The following is a 17,250-nucleotide window of genomic DNA, read 5'->3' on the forward strand; positions in this document are numbered from 1 at the left end:
ACCGGCACCCCTAAGCCCGGTTAGGTTGGTATTCCCACCACCGGTACTTAGAGCCCGGTCAGGTCGGCCTCGCCACCACCGGCGCCCTCCGTCGCCACCACCGGCATTGTTAGGCCCGGGAAAAGCCCCGGCACCAAGCCCTACCACGTAGGCAAATTTGGGTCTCCGGATCAATCGGACGACGCTCCAACGAAGATCGAAGACGGGCACCACGCCCAACACACCTCTCCCTCAGTTCCGACCGATAGCGGTGTCCGAAGACCGAAGACGGGCGCTTCGCCCCACACACCTCTCCCTCGGTTCCGACCGATAGCGGTGTCCGAAGATTGAAGACGGGCGCCTTGCCCAGCAGCCAAACCGGCTCTAATAGCCGTCACTCCTCTCCCTCGGTCCCCACCGATAGGGGTGTGCAATCGAGCTCTAGTAGCCTCAGTTTTGCGGCTCTAATAGCCGGTTGACCCTTGATCGGGCGAGGCAATCGACTGGTCATATCGCCGATCGGGGAGGTCGACACCACGGCATATTCCCCGATCCGCCCGCTCCTCTCCGGTACTGCACTCACTCGCGCCCCGAGCGCGCACAGTGGGGGCTAAATAGGAAGGGAGTGCCACAGGTCCCATGCTCGGGAACATCCCAAGCAACGGGCCCTCGTGAAGTGTTTAGGCCCACACTCGGGAATCCCCCGATCGAGGCAGCCAAACAGTGCCTGAAGGAAGGTTCCAAGGCCCACGAGTCGGGAACTGCAGTTTGGGCCCAAGGTCGGGAATATCCCGTCCTAAACGGCCCACCCGAAGATCGAAGACCGCGCCCTGAGTCCGCCCGGCCGCTAGTTTCACTGTCACACGCCCTTATACTTAAGTGCGTTCGACAGTGGGGGGCTGGGCAGGATAAGCCGGGTCGAATCGTCTGCTCGGATAACATATGATATGTGGGTCGCCCGAGGCCATGCGCCTAGTCGGCCTAGAGCGGCTGGTTCAACCCGTCTGCCCGGGTAAGGCGATGCTGGCATGGGGGTCGCCTGGAGGCTATTAGCCCGGTCGTCCAACGCGCTTTCCCACCTCGAGTAGGTCGGCACTGCCACCTCCGACGAGAAGGGGAAGTGAGCCACGCGCCTTGTTAGACCAAGTAGGTTGGCACTACCGCCTCCGGTGTCTCTATGACCGGTTAGGTTGGCATTGCCACCACCGGGTCTTTGAGTCCGGTTATGGCACTCTATGACCGGTTAGGTTGGCATTGCCACCACCGGGTCTATGAGTCCGGTTATACCGGTTGATACCGCTTCTTAGCGATGCCGCTTTTCAGCGATGAATTCCGCTTTCCGGCGATGCATATATCGCTTTTCAGCGATGTATTCCGCTTCTTAGCGATGCCGCTTTTTAGGCGATGCCGAGCGATATGCTTGTTCCGCCTCTTAGCGATGTCGCGTTTTAGCGATGACATTTCCGCTTTCCGGCGATGCATATATCGCTTTTCAGCGATGTATTCCGCTTCTTAGCGATGCCGCTTTTTAGGCGATGCCGAGCGATATGCTTGTTCCGCCTCTTAGCGATGCCGCGTTTTAGCGATGATATTTCCGCTTTTAGGCGATGCCGAGCGATATGCTTGTTCCGCCTCTTAGCGATGCCGCGTTTTAGCGATGATATTTCCGCTTTTAGGCGATGCCGAGCGATGTGTTTACCGCCTTTTGGCGATGCCGCTTTCTAGCGATGTGTTTACCTTCTTTGTGTGATGTTTTACCGCTTTTTCAGCCATGTGTATGTACCGCTTGTTAGCGATGTCGTGCCCGATCGTCGACACGGTAGTTGTAGCTGGGTGCACTTACATCGCGGACCCGGTCGAGTCATTTCCCGACCGCGGTGTCGTTTCCCGATCGGAAACCCGTCGTATCCACTCCTTTGTGTAGACAATTCTCGCACCCGCGGGAGTGGGGGCTGCACTGGCCCGAGCAGCTCGTCTGCGTTTTAGTTTGCCCGAGTAGCACGTTCGTCGGTCGAAACGGTCGAATCGCGTTCGCTTCGCCCAAATAACGTTTCGCCCGAATGAATCCGATCTCTCGGTCACAAGCGGATCCAACCCCATAGTTGGTTAGTAGATCTCCAGGTCGCAGTCGAATCGACAACCCAGTCGTGCCCGGCAATCCAGTCGCGAACCGGCTGGGCTCGGCCTTTCGCAAGTTGCGTTGCGAGCTCGACCACTGGGTCGGGCGCTCCGTTTCGGTCCACCGGACTATGTCTGAGCGTTGCACTCTTTTTTCCTTTGGCTAAAGTTTTTTCCCGCTGGGTTTTTTGTTAGCCTAAGGTTTTTAACGAGGCAACCGGCATATGTCACGGACCGTGTGACTCGTTTTTCCAGCCCGAACCCTTCCTCGATGCTCGTCGTCAGGGCACGGGCTGTGGGGGCTTTTGATAAGGTATATACCCCGGGTCCGTGCCATCGCTCGCAGTCGAGTCGGGGTCAAAGGCGACGGGTCAAACCCGAGATGGGTCAAACCCGCCGCCTCGGTGGGCCTTTAAAAGGGCCTGGAGCCCTTTGGGAAAGGGGAGGCCCATTTTCTCTCTTCCCCATCTCTCGGCTCTCTCTCTCCCTCTTCTCCCCTTTCTCTCAAAATGCAGAGATAAACAACAACAAACCAGTTTAATAAAAGAAGCCAATTTCACCTATTTCTTGTGTTGATTCTTTTTTATGCTTATACGTACGCATATACATACATCTCTACGGTACGAATTAGTACTATCAGGCTATATTAAGTAAGCAATAAACCTGTGAGATTTTGAGCCATTGACCGACACTTCGGTCTTAATTTCTTTCTATTGTGCGCTTTCTTCCATAATTTTGTTTCTCTAGAACTTGCCTTGATTCTCTTTTAAAGCTAATTTGACCATGCATGATTCAAATGTGATTAAGGCCATTATTTGACTTTGAGCCTCACTAGCCAAATAACCGGTTTGTCCTATGATTTATTTCCCTTTGTTAACCACTTTGAGCTTTATGGTCATTCCTTTCTTTATTTTGAACCACATTACAAGCCTTTTATATCTAAAATAATGCCTTCACCCAGCTGAATAACTAGTGGAGCAAATTTTGGATTATTTTTGTAATCTACGTGAGGTTGGGAAGGATTAGTGTGGGGGAGATCACTTACTCTTATTAATATGATTGAGAGTGAGGTGAGTTGTATCTTCGTTGCCAATATGTCGTTGGTCTTCTATGGAAAAGAAAAGATGAAGCAGTTCTCGATTCAAAAAAAAAAAAAAAAAAAAAAAAAAGCATGAAAAATTGAAAAAATGAAAAGGGAAAAATGGAGAATATATGTTTGAAAAAGAAAAATATTGCTGAAATAAATGAGAAAGAATCAGCAATTGATTTTGAGTTGAAGTTACTTCTAAATAAATGAAGTAAAGGGAAATTCTTGTAATATTGAGGAAGAATTCTATATTTCTGAGAATGACAATTGGGTTGAAATGTCAATAGGAAATGCTTTGAATGAAAAAATTGAGGGTGTTGAGCAAGTATCTTGGATTATTTGCATATATTTTGCTCCTCTAGTTTGAAGGTTTTATTTAAACTACTTCCCTAAAATATTCCCTACCTTAACCCTAGCCCCATTACAACCTATGGAAAGTCCTTATGATTTGTGTCATGCATGACTCTTGTAGTGGTGATTGAGAAGACATGCAAGCCTATGGTAGAGCAATTTTATAGGAATGAACATGAGTGAAATCTATACCCATCAAACACTTGAGTGATGAGTGATATTCCTGTGAGAGCTTACTTGTTTAGTTCTCTCCAATTTTGAACAGGGGTGCTAACTTATTAATTGCAGGGTGTTTCAAATTGTTGTTCATGATATGTTATGAGTTTCAGGAGTTTTATTTTAATTTACTTCGCAAATAATATTTTTGCTTGAGGACAAGCAAACGTTTTAGTGTGGGGGAGTTTGATATGCACATTTTACACTCATATTTTAGGTACATCTTTATAATAATTTTGCATTGGTTATTTAATATTATCTAATAATTAGTTCTTTTTATATATAATATATAATATAATATATAATATATAATATATATAATATATAGTATATATATAATACATACTAATATATATATATATATATATATATATATATATATATATATATATATATTGCGCACAAACTAAACATATATATATATTTAATATATATAATATAGAATGCACTAATATATAGACTACGTACGTACATATATGCATTTTAATATATATATTAATGTCAAATGTAGTTTGGTCCAACGGAGATGCATGCAAAATGATGGTAAATATTGTTTTGGAAGAAATATTCAATTCATGCGAAGCAAATGGTGGAAGCTGACTTCGGACGTGCGGAGGAAAATTAGGAATTGTGTGGTAGAGAATAGCTTAGGTTATTTTTAGAATGCTATAAATAGAAGAAGTTTTCTATTGTAAAATGTTCATTCTTCCCTCCTCTATAGTATTCATTGAAGTTGTTATCAATGTCCATTCGTGGCTAATTTCTAGTTTGGTTTAGTGAGTTGAAGCCCCGGAGTTCATTACGCTGTAAGGTTATTTATTTATTTTTATTATATAATTTTTATGCATTTGGGTATTAAATATTCTTCTAAGTTATTTGAATAGTTGTATCATTTAATTGCTAGGGAGGCCTACTAGTAATTTACTTGATATAATTATTTGCTATATTAGATAATGTTGTGCTACAAATTATTCTAATATTCAGTAGCAACTGGGTTAATTATTGACGGCTTAGTGATAATTGGACTCGGGAAGAATATTTTCCTAAATTAAATGCAACCGCTTGTGCTTGTGTTATTTAGTTTGTCGGTTTTCCTAGTTCTTATTGCTGCTATTAAATTAAATCTATAGCGCTTGTCTTAGGTTATTTAGTAGTTAGAGGTAATTAAACCGCTTGTGCTTTATTTACCTACAACTAAGGGAAAACAGAAATGAAATAATTTCACGACAAATATTCAATTGCATATTAATTACTTTATTAATCAATGATCAGTGTTGAATTCCGGTGGTGGATCTTTACTAACCAAGGTTTCTTATTATAAGTGTTTTCGATATATTATTTTCATTGCTTTATTCGTTCAATTAAATTTCTTGTTTATTTAAATTCTCTTTTATTTTATCTTTATTCTCGATATATTCCAAACCCCCCTACCTTTAATTTGAGCACAAAAGTTAAACTAGTTACTCCTCGTGGGATCGATCCTTACTCCCGCTACTACGTTTGTAAGGTTTTAATTTGGAAGCCTACGACAGCTCACCAAATTTTTGAACCCGAAGTGAAAATATTCTCAAAGTACTGCAAAATAATCCCTCTCATAGGCTCCCCTTCCACCCAATCCCCATTATCATTCATAAGCTTATCAACAATATTTTTCTTTCTACGGTGAGAGACATACCTGTGAAAGAACTTGGTATTGGCGTCAGCACCCTTGAGCCAGTGTTGCTTGGCTCGTTGTCTCCAGAAGGCATCCTCCTGTGCCTCAATACGGCATAAGAGCTCCTCCAGGCGCTGGTACTCAGTCAACGAGACTGGGTCTGTTTTTCCTTTGAGATGCAGTTGCTCTTTCTGGAGATTCATAATCTGCTCCCCGAACTTATGAAAACGATCACCACCCCAGCGAGATAGGCGGGAACCACAGAACTCAATATAATTCTGTAACCCACGATCCCTTCCTTCTTCCCAGATTGATAGGTGCTGCTTAATTGTACTACCCGACCAATTATTGAATAAAGCATGTGGGATGAGTTAATCCAGAGCACTATTGTGTTTTGAAGATAATAGTTTTTTTTATTTTTAAATTGCTGACGTGTAGGTTATCCTATTAAAATAATAGTTTTTTTATTTTAATAATTTTAAATAACAAATTGAAAAAGGGGGGAGGAGGGGAGGGGGGGGGGGGGGGAGGGGGAGCTTCGTCTCGAGCAGCTGGGAGACGAAGAGGTCCCTTCGTCTCCATGCCGAAGGAGACGAAGAGACCTCTTCGTTTCCATGCCGGAGGGGACGAAGAGACCTCTTCGTCTCCATGTCGGAGGAGACGAAAAGACTTCTTCGTCTCCGACATGCATGGAGACGAGACGACGGTTATTTGTCTCATTCGATATGGAGACGAAGAACCCTTCGTCTCCAGGCTACCAGGGGTCTTCGTCTCCGGCAGCCTGGAGACGAAGGCCCCTCGCCCTTTTTTAATTTTTTAAATTTTGTTATTTAAAATTATTAAAATAAAATTAAAAAAAAATATTATTTTAATAGGATAGCCTAAACGTTAGTAAATTAACAGGTAAACAGGTCACTTTTGGTTCAATTGCACCATTTTGTGTTGTTCAGGGATCTAATTGCACCATTTTGTGTTGTTCATGGACCTAATTGCATATTTTTTGAGTTCAATGGCCTAATTGCATTTGGTGTGCAGTTCGATGGCCTATGTAACCCTTATTCCTTTATAGTTTTATTTGAGATGTTTGAAATTTGTATGAATGTTAGGTTAATTGGTAATTATATATTTAAATATATAAAATTACAAACTATTTAAATAATAAAATCTTATATTCTATTTTATATTTCATGTAATCATGTCTTTATTCAAAAATTGAGACGTGGAATCACCTCCTCGAAAAATTCCCACAAGGACAGGGATGGAGTAGTGGTAATTCCAAATCCTTGTTTGGGAACGGGGAATGGAGACTTAATTCGAGGACATGAACAGGGACCCCACTCCTCGCCCTCGCCTTGCCCAATACCATCCCTAACCAACTAAACCAAGATAGAATCCTTTGTAAATATTGAAGCCTCTATTAGAGATATCAAAGTTGTGATAAATGATATTCGAGTAACCTAGGTCCAAGACTCTAAGCTTATTGGTTATTGCTCTAGAAAAGGGTGAAGGTATAATAGCAGTTTGTGGGATCCTTGTCAAGGAACGAGGAATGGAGACTTAATTCGAGGACATGAACAAGGACCCCACTCCTCGCCCTCACCTTGCCCCATGCCATCCCTAACCAACTAAACCAAGATAGAATCCTTTGTAAATATTGAAGCCTCTATGAGAGATATCAAAGTTGTGATAAATGATATTCGAGTAACCTAGGTCCAAGACTCTAAGCTTATTGGTTATTGCTCTAGAAAAGGGTGAAGGTATAGTAGCAGTTTATGGGATCCTTGTCAGGGAACGGGGAATGGATGTAACACCTCAGATTTTCAAAACTTTTAAAACATATATAATAAAGGCAAATTCTCATTAAATCTCAAGCAGAGCAGTACTAAACATAAGAATATGGGGTGTTATGCCACATCTGAGCTGGAGATCTCAGATGCACAGGCTAAACTATCTGATTATCCTTAAACAACATCATTACATCATTATGGCACGCAGGCCGAAAATGAAACTATCTATCTAAGCCTTGGGTCCTCTAGCGCGCTCCGGAGCTAATCGTCTGTGCCTGAAAGCCAAATATATCTGTTCAGCGAATAATGCTGGTAACCCACTCTAACGCGTTGAAACACCGTATAAGTATATATATATATATATATATATATATATATATATATATATATATATATATATATATATATATATAAGAAAACCCATTTTGAAGCAGGAAGATATATCCTAGGAAACTCTAGTTTCAAAACCAGAATAGACTCGACAGATAGGGATAAGCACATTCAACAGTTATAACCAAGCATATAAAGATACTAGCAGCATATATCCTACGGTCACAGATTCACTTCATCTCATTCATATCATCATTCAATTCGCATCTCATCACGCAAGCACACTTTGGTGGCGCCACAGGACCAATCGCATGCCCATACATGAGGGTCAGCGCATATAGCTCTGACACGGCCCCGCAGCACCCTACCTCGTATCGCAACACGAAGGGGTCGATCGCAACCGATCGATGAACCGCAACTCATCATAATGTTTGATCGCAACCAAACAGTGGACCGCAGCCCAAGAGTGATCATCTGACCGCAGCCAGGAATATGAACCGCAACTCATGTAAAACGTTTGATCGCAACCAAACGGTGGACCGCAGCCCAAGAGTGTAATTCTGACCGCAGCCAGCTTCTGAACCGCAGCTCAGGAATAACCAATTTGATCGCAACCAAATTGGGGTATCATGCACACATAACACATAGCAAGCACATGCAACCTCACATTAACACATTGGGGAAAGGGAGAAAAACGTATAATGAAACCTATGCGTGGTCATCCACATACTTGGATTAATCCTAAGGGGTTCATACTTCTTCCACCTAGGCCAACCGGATACTAATTCGACTAGCATGCGATATATAAGACTTATTTATCCTACGAACGGTACCCGAAACATCAACTAGACTTAGGCACGATAAACGGAGTCCATTGGGACACCACGAGGATCGGGGAAACATCAAACGGGGAAGCCGAAGTCCCAAGTTGGGCAAGTTCCAGCGGGTAGCCGGTGGGTGGAGGATCACCCGCCGGCGATAAACCTCCGGGCAGCGGGTCCCCCTACCCCCACTGACTCTTTATCAAAATAAACGTCCCGGGATCCTTCGTGGAACCCGAAACCATGCTTAGACGTTTTTTAAACGTAATTGGTGACACCACGTAGACAATTAACGGATCAAAAGCAAGAATCATATAACACACATCTTAATATGATTTCTAAGTATAATCAACCCCTGAACATGCAAATTCCCACCCAATTATATCAAGAATATCACAATACAAATTTCACGATTCATCCTAGGGCTCTAACCATATTTAAATCATCATGATCATAGTTCATCTTTTAACATCAAGAAACATCAGGATTTATCAAGAACATCACATAATCATCAAGAACCTCTTATCATCATCAAGATCTCACATAAAATCATCTCACCAATTATCAAGATCATAACATCAATACCATAAACGATTCATCGAGACACAAGCATAGAGAAGAAGCCAAGGAAGGAGATTATAGCAAAGAAAATAGGTTTTGTTAAGACATGGGTTACCTCTTAGCCTTAATTAATTTCCTTGGCTATGAAGGGTCTTTATTTAAGATTTCTCCTTTCTCGATTTCTCCTAAGGGAATTCTTGGAACTTCTTGTGTGGTGAGAGATTATTTGTGGTGTGAGTTCTGGGTGTCTCCTATGTCCCTATTTATATAATTAAGAGTCCTGATTAGGGTCTAAGTGGCATGGGTTTACTAATTCTATTTCTTATAGGACTAAGGGGTTGGCTTTAGGGATAAAAGTCCATGGGCTTATGGTGGACCTTTCCTAATTAATTAATGAGATTTAATCCTTCTTTCGGGGCAAATGGTTAATTGGTTTATGGGTCGTAACACGGGGTGTTACAATGGAGACTTAATTCGAGGACATGAACGGGCAAGGACGGAGCCAAAGGGGGGGCAGGGGGGCGGCTGCCCCCCTCACCCCACCCCACCCCCATATATAGTCTTTGTATGTATATATGTATATATAGTACATGTTTTAGTATTAGTATATAAAAACTATAAAATGTTAACAAGAAGTGAGTTAGATTAGGTGGTAAAGCATATATTTGGCAATGGTGAGGTCAAGGGTTCAAATCTTAGCATTAACATAATTTTACAATTCTTTTTACTCATTGCCCTATGACTTCAACACAGTCACATTTTTAATAGCTTCTTTAAACACACACACACACAAACACAAATATGTATATATATATATATATATATATATATATATATATATATATATATATATATATATATATATATATATATATATATATATATATATATATATATATATATATATAGGGAAGGGTTCAGGTGCGGGTATAGCTTCCCGTGCGGTTAGATCTGAGCCGTTGATATCAATGAAAATTTAAATAAAAAAAAAAACGCGTGTCTGGAAGAAAGAAGCATAAGCTAAAAATGGCACACCTTAAGTGATAGAAACATGCACCTTAAGTGTTAGATTTTAAGCACAAACTCACGCACATTAAGTACAAAATCCACACACATTAAGCACAACCTCACGCATATTAAGCACAAAACACACACACTTTAAATATTAAACTCACAGACTTTAAGTTTCAACAACTATTGACATTAAGCACAAACTCACACACATTAAGTACAAAATCCACGCACATTAAGCACAACTTCATGCACATTAAGCACAAAACTCACGCACTTTAATTATTAACTTACAGATTTTAAGTTTTAACAACTACTCACATTAAGCACAACCCCACGCACATTAAGCACAAACCTCACGCACCTTACGCACAAACCTCACGCATCTTAGTCACGGTTCCGCTCACCTTAGTTTTGACCTAGATGCAAAAATTACAAAATTGTCACCGCGTTTTTTTTTTAAATTTTGATAATCCTAGACGTTGAGCGAGATGAATGGCCCAGATTAAACCGCACAACCGCACCTGGACACCTTAACCGCACTCGAACCTAATTCTATATATATATATATATATATATATATATATATATATATATATATATATATATATATATATATATATATATATATATATATATATATAACATTCTTTTATATTAATAATGAGATGTGTAATTTATAATGTGTTTTCTATTCAAATTATTTTATCAAATTAATTATGTTTCATATTCTGTTATGAATATATTTTTATAAAGTTTCGATGTGTTTTATTTTTCGTCCATATCTTACAATATTTACAACTATATTTTTAAGTAATTTATTTATTTATTTTTAAATTATCTCTTTTGTTTTAATGTTTCGCCTTTACTGAAAAAATTTTCTGAATCCGTCTGACGTCTGTACTGTTTCGTCCCCCCCCCCCCCCCCCCCTCAATCGAATTTCTGGCTCCGTCCCTGTGAACAGGGACCCCACTCCTCGCCCTCGCCTTGCCCCATGCCATCCCTAACCAACTAAATCAAGATAGAATCCTTTGTAAATATTGAAGTCTCTATGAGAGATATCAAAGTTGTGATAAATGATATTCGAGTAACCTAGGTCCAAGACTCTAAGCTTATTGGTTATTGCTCTAGAAAAGGGTGAAGGTATAGTAGCAGTTTGTGGGCGAGTAGAAATCAAGCATCTCAACAAAGGAGGTCAAGGTGACTTCCAAAAGCCAAAGGGCAACAGCTATAGGGGCAATAGTAAAGGAAGTACGTCAAGCATCTCATGGTATATTCTTGCTGGAAATATACCTTAGCTTGTCCAAATATTGTGGAAGCAGCATTTCAAAACTATCTATTTGGTGTGCTTACTCCCAGATATGCAAGTTAGGAGATTTGAAAACAATTTGATGCATTGACAAACAACATCAAAGAAGTTAAACGTTGGAGTTTGGTAGAAGTAATTAGTAAAAGAAGATGAGGTAATAACAAGAGTCAAGACTTTTCTCTACTTTGGTATTCTTTTTGTAACCTTGAATTGTATATTGCTTTATTTTACGTTAGTTGTTTATTTATGTCTTAGAAATTTTTTGTAAAACTCATATTTGGTGTGCTATGAAATATAAATAATAAGTGATAAAATATTTATAAGTTAAAATGTTCAAGATACATCCACAAATTAAAACGAGTCTATGAAGTCGAGTCTAAAAAAATGTCTTTTATTAGAACAAATTGTCAAACTCTCAAATGGCTTAAATAAGTAATAAAAGAAATTTCAAAGTGTTTATCAAATTAAAATTGACCAAGTTTGAAATTTCAGCGACTAACAAAGTATAAATTTTGGCATCATCAAAAAAATGTGAAAATTATTAGGAATATCTGTAATTAGATTTTGATAAGTCAAAATGTAATATAGGATGTATCATGTATATTTAGGTCCCCCATATTTTTAATTTGAAGTCCGGAATTAAGTTGTTAATCATTGCAAGAATTTTCCAAAGTGTTTAACTTTAAGGAAGATCAACACAACAAAATTTTAGTGTTGACATCATGATGAAGTTAACTTATGCTTTGACGGAATTAAGCGGAGCGGTTACATGCTGAAGCTATGGAGAGGAAGAAAGAATGAAAATGCAGATGTGTTATTTCTGTTACTTAGCTTTTGTTTACCAGCTGGGAGCTGAGATGTATATATACAAGAATATAATGAAGAATGAAAAAACAACTCATGTTACAGAGATGATAACAATCTATATATACATGTGTTGGAAGGGTAACAACTAACAAAATGCTAGTAACCATTATTTTCATGCTCTAACGTGCTTCTACCAACCTTTGCTACTAATAACGTTATTAGTAGCAAAGGTTGGTAGAAGCATAAGTTTAGCTAGCAGCAAAGCTTTACCAATAGCAAGAGTTTGAAGCATGACGTAGATGTTGACATCACCAATAATATATGGAGATTTATAAACAGCATGTCTGCATGTGTGCTTTAGCGAGTTCACATCACAATAACTATATGATAATATTTGATTGATTCATTTTATAGTTGATTAATGAACAAATTCTTCTTCTTTTTTTTTTTTTTTTTTTTTTTTACATTATGTCGGGTTAATTAGTCAATTTTAAGTAATTAGTATATAATAAGAATTTCATTACCCATCAAAAGTAAGCATTCAGTAAGAGAAAGAAGCATTATTCTTAATATTAATATTAGTATATATATTATTACAATATATCAATTGATCTAATCTTTATATCTATAATTATGGTTGTGAGTTGTGACAAACAAATCTCCCACAAAAAAAGAAAAAAAAAATTACTGATCCATTGATCTATACTAGAGCTAGGATCAGAAGCAATTCAATGTGCTTAATAAAGACAAAAACACAATTAGACTAGATTTACCAAGGATAAAAAGTAAGATCTTTTTTACTCTAATAAAGTGGTTTCAAAATTTCTTTTGTCACCAACACCCATACCTTCAAAAAGAAAAAGAAAAAAAAAACAATCAATACATCATCACATATATGTATATATCCAAGAAATAAGTCTCCTGTGTTTGTTTTAGAATCGACCAATCTGTCCTATCAAACAAACAATCAATCAATCTTTACCAAAATCCTCAGATTCTCCTCTTGAAGACACAGGGTGAGATTCGTCTTAGCCGTCGCCGTCGCCGTCACCGTCGTCTCTCTCCCTCACTTCCTCAATCCTCTCCAAAGCCTCATTCATGTCCAATCTCTTCAACACATCCACCTCGCAACACCTCAACCCTATTTTGAGCAACTTCATCATCTGCCCCTCGCTCTCCGGCGTCCTCCCCTTCATGTTCTTGTCGAACACCTCCGGCGTGGAGTCTTCCGGGGCCACCGACTGGACCCAGCCGGCGATGTCGGCGTCGTTGCTCTTCCCTTGTTGCAAGAACCCGGAGGGGAGTTTTCCGGTGAGGGTTTCCACGATGAGGATCCCCAGGGCCCAGACGTCTGTTTTCTTGGAAATCCGGCCGCTCCGCCGGTACTCCGGCGACTTGTACGCGATCATGTGCTCCTGAGCATGATCCATGTTGACCACCGGGAGGAGGCCGTAGTCGGCGTGCAGCGCCTCGAAAGATGCGTCGAGAAGAACGTTTGAGGACTTGAGATGGCCGTGCGGGACAATCAAGTCCGGCAGCTCTTCGTATAGAAACATTAGTCCTCTCGCTACTCCCTTCACTATTTTCAACCGTCTTGCCCAATCAAGGCTTTCGCTCCCATTAACTATAAACAAACAAACATCATCTTCCATTATATTATATTATATTATATTATTATATTGCATCAAACACTTAATTAGGATGTCATCAATTTTAACTAGAAACCAATTGACTGATCGATATGATAACAATGGATAATTTCAGGGTTAAGGTCAAAATATTCTATCTCCATAAAAAAATAAAAAATAAAAAAAATAGTGTGATAATCATTGTACAATTGTTATACCATGGACCAGGATTCATCTTGCTTTGCGGATCCTGAAAAATTATGTGTCAATTATATAGCTACATTAACTGTTTATGTGTTTGTAAATAAATTGAAAGCACATATAACATGTAGTGACATATAATATTAAATTGTAATTACACACACAAACTATTAACTATTGTAATTACACACACAAGCTATATATTAACTGCAGGATTTTATACCTGGGTTGACAATTTATGTATCTGAAACATAAATTGTTAACTGCATATACGAAATATGTCACAAATTATATATAAGATAGACCTGGTCCATGGTATAATTTACCCAATTAAATTGTAGAGTTAGGTCAAGAATTTTGAACCTCAGCAAAAAATAAATAAATCCCACAACTAGATAAGACTAGTTCAACACTAAGCAGACTAGCTGATTGACATCCTACACCTACAATCAATCACTTTTAATATTCAGACAAGTCAGACCTAACTAGACTTTAATTAAGCTAGGTCATAGGCCAATTTATATCGTGCACCACGAGATGCGCCCAGGCACAAAACGCGTGTGTTTCATGCTGACGTCATACTAACATCACTCTGTCCATCTGAACATATCAAACCTCATTATCTGTATTCAGTTAAAATTTTATGTGTATTGTGTTATGAGTTTATGTGTATTCAGTTAAGAGTTTATGTGTATTATGTTAACCAAACCCATTATGTGTATTCAGTTAAAAGTTTATGTGTATTATGTTATGAGTTTATGTGTATTATTTATTATGTTAGATTATGTGTATTCTGTTATGAGTTGATGTGCATTCGAAATATGCGATTTTTCTTTTAACAACTTAACAAAACGACGTCATTTTTGGAGGCGCAGTGCACACAGTGCTATGTGCGCCCTGATGCACGGTATAATGACTGCTTACCAGGCGCCTTGCCTATTCCCTCAGTAAATATTCAAACAAAGAAACATAAATTATATTATTACCATGGAGATGAACAGCTAAGCTGACATTTTGTTCGTAGTCAGCAACCAAGAGCTTCTCCTCTTTCCTGTAGTAGAAGGCCGCAAGGGGAACCAAATTCTTGTGATCGAGAGATCCCAGGCGGCGCATGTGTTCATAGAACTCCTCTTTCCCCACATTGGTCATTTGCCTGAACCTCTTCACCACCAACACCGGCCCGTCGTTCAGTGCCGCTTTGTACGTCGATCCGAACACCCCGCTGCCCAGTATCTCCGCCGACGCCTTCAGAAGGGACGCCAAGTCGAATCTCTCTCTGTATGTATATACCCACCCAATCACCAAAATTAAACGTTATCAAATGGTATAAAATTGGCGCAAATATATATATTTACCTGTCATCTCTCAAGAAGGTTAGCCTGAGGCCTGGTTCGGATTTGGTAGAATCTACAGAACAGACCGAAGCATGTTCCAATTGGTCTAAATCAACTGAGGCCGTTCTGCGGTGACTTGATGGAAGTTGTGAGCCTTCTTCCGAGTCCGCCCGCTTGCGCTGGCGGAGGATGATGATGACCGCCAAGATAGCCAACACCGCCGCCCCCACAACTATTCCGACAATGATTAACGTTATCAACGAAAGTTCCGGCATGATGCATGGCTTCAAGGGTTTCCCACACAGACCTTCATTCCCTGAGGTGGCAACCCATTTTCAAACCAAACACTCATCATTACGTCAAAAACTATAGCTAGTAACAAAGACCCAACACATTTTTGATAGCCCAACAATCCCCTAGCTACATGGTACTTAGATTTGGCCTTTGCCGGCCTCCGTCAACAATCTCTTAACCAGATGGTGCTACACTTGACCCTTACCAGCCCCCCAATAATCCCCTAGCGACATGGTGCTGAACTTGTCCCTTACCTTCTCTGCCCAACAATTCTCTAGCCACATGGTGATGGACTTGGCCCGCCTCCAGCCCAACTATTCTGTAACCACATGGTGCTGGACTTGACCATTACGGCCTCCGCCCAGCAATCCCAACGACCTCTGCCCAACAATTACCTAGCCATATGATACTGGACTTGGCCCTTACCGGCTTCCGATCAACAAACAGTAATTAATTAATTTGAATCAAATACTATACTATACGTTGATCGACGTAATGGGATATGATTGAGAGAGACATAACTAACCATGCAATGCAATCACGTAGTACATACATACCTTGAAATGAGGAAGCAGGGAAATGAGAAAAAGTTTGTGGGATTTCACCCTCGAGATGGTTGTCTGAAAAATTGACAAACACAATTCTGGGCAGCTTCATATAAGGTATTTTCCCTTCAAACGCATTGTCATTGAGCTTGAGTTCCAGGAGCCTCTTGGAGATGATTAAGGAGGCGGGAATGGTACCCTCGAAGTTGTTATGGGAAAGATAAAGCTTCTTCAAAGACCGCATTCCGGAAAAGAAGGCGTCGTCAATCTCGCCGGAAAATTTGTTCCGGGAGAGTTTAAGGTTTTTCAATGCCCCGAGTCTATAGAAAGCCGGGAGGTCGCCTTCGAAGCTGTTGTTGACAGCGCTAAAGCTTCTGAAAAGGGGCAACTCGGAAAGGGCGTCGACGTCGATGATGCCACTGAGTCCCCGGTCGTTGATATTCATGCCACGGACGGTGCCGTTGGCGCAAATGACGCCTTCCCAAAAGGAACGATAGCCCAGGCAGGGCGGAACGGAGGCGTTCCAGGTGGTGAACAACCCTTTGGCGTTCTCTAAAGACTCCTTGAACTGGAGGAGGATATCGGCCTCGGATCTGGAGAGGCAAGGGACGGCGAGGAAGAGGAAGAGGAAGAGGAGGAGAAGGAGGAGGAGGCGGCGGCAGGCCATGGTAGGGGTGGGACGCAGTGCGCGCACTTGAGTCAAGTGCGCGCCCTTAGGAAGGGGCTATACCCTACCTGAGAATGACAATAACAAAAAGATGTGTGCCTGCAAGAGAAGGATCCAAAAGAAGAAAATTTGGAACCGGAAGTTTTAGGGTTGGGAAATATGTGAGTTAGCAGAGAAGGAGAAAGGGATTGAATAATGGACAAATGGGTAGAGGGGAAATCAAGTTGACTTAGTCCTCTTCTTTCTGCAATCCCCATTTTAGACTTCATCAGAAACTCAAGCTTCGCCGTTCAATTCATTTCAATTACTTAATACTTAATTGCCTACTTGCATTGCTTCTATATACCCTTAGCTTGGTCCAACATGCAATGTTTCATGCAAACAATAATATGAATATTGAACTTATGCATATATGGGTCATTATATTATACGCCACCGATGTGATTGCCTTCCTAATCAGCAATCATTACACATTAATCTAGGAGAATCAATTTAACCCGACCCAAATAGAAAAACTCGGTCCCCATCCTGATGGGACAAAGATGAGAA

At 40.5% G+C, this 17,250-nt stretch overlaps 1 protein-coding gene across 1 annotated transcript; it reads right to left on the bottom strand.

The window, feature by feature from the left end:
- Positions 1-12,820: 12,820 nt before the first annotated feature.
- On the bottom strand, positions 12,821-16,859 carry LOC109146839 (probable LRR receptor-like serine/threonine-protein kinase At4g31250). The gene is made up of 4 exons (XM_019294516.1): positions 16,047-16,859; positions 15,217-15,511; positions 14,848-15,137; positions 12,821-13,656 (listed from the first exon to the last, which is right to left on the bottom strand). Exons 1-4 carry the CDS (start codon positions 16,699-16,701, stop codon positions 13,061-13,063), a joined length of 1,836 nt encoding a protein of 611 aa, XP_019150061.1. The 5' UTR covers positions 16,702-16,859; the 3' UTR covers positions 12,821-13,060.
- Positions 16,860-17,250: the final 391 nt, after the last annotated feature.

Source organism: Ipomoea nil, unplaced genomic scaffold (assembly GCF_001879475.1).
Source record: "Ipomoea nil cultivar Tokyo-kokei standard unplaced genomic scaffold, Asagao_1.1 scaffold0256, whole genome shotgun sequence".
Lineage (NCBI taxonomy): Eukaryota > Viridiplantae > Streptophyta > Magnoliopsida > Solanales > Convolvulaceae > Ipomoea > Ipomoea nil.

Bases quoted from the DNA above. Each gene is read 5' to 3' on its own strand.
- LOC109146839 (XM_019294516.1), bottom strand. From the start codon at position 16,701: ATGGCCTGCCGCCGCCTCCTCCTCCTTCTCCTCCTCTTCCTCTTCCTC. The intron at 15,512-16,046 runs GTATGTATGTAC...TTGCCACCTCAG, and splicing joins CCCTGCTTCCTCATTTCAAG to GGAATGAAGGTCTGTGTGGG. The intron at 13,657-14,847 runs GTAATAATATAA...GTTTGTTTATAG, and splicing joins CTTAGCTGTTCATCTCCATG to TTAATGGGAGCGAAAGCCTT.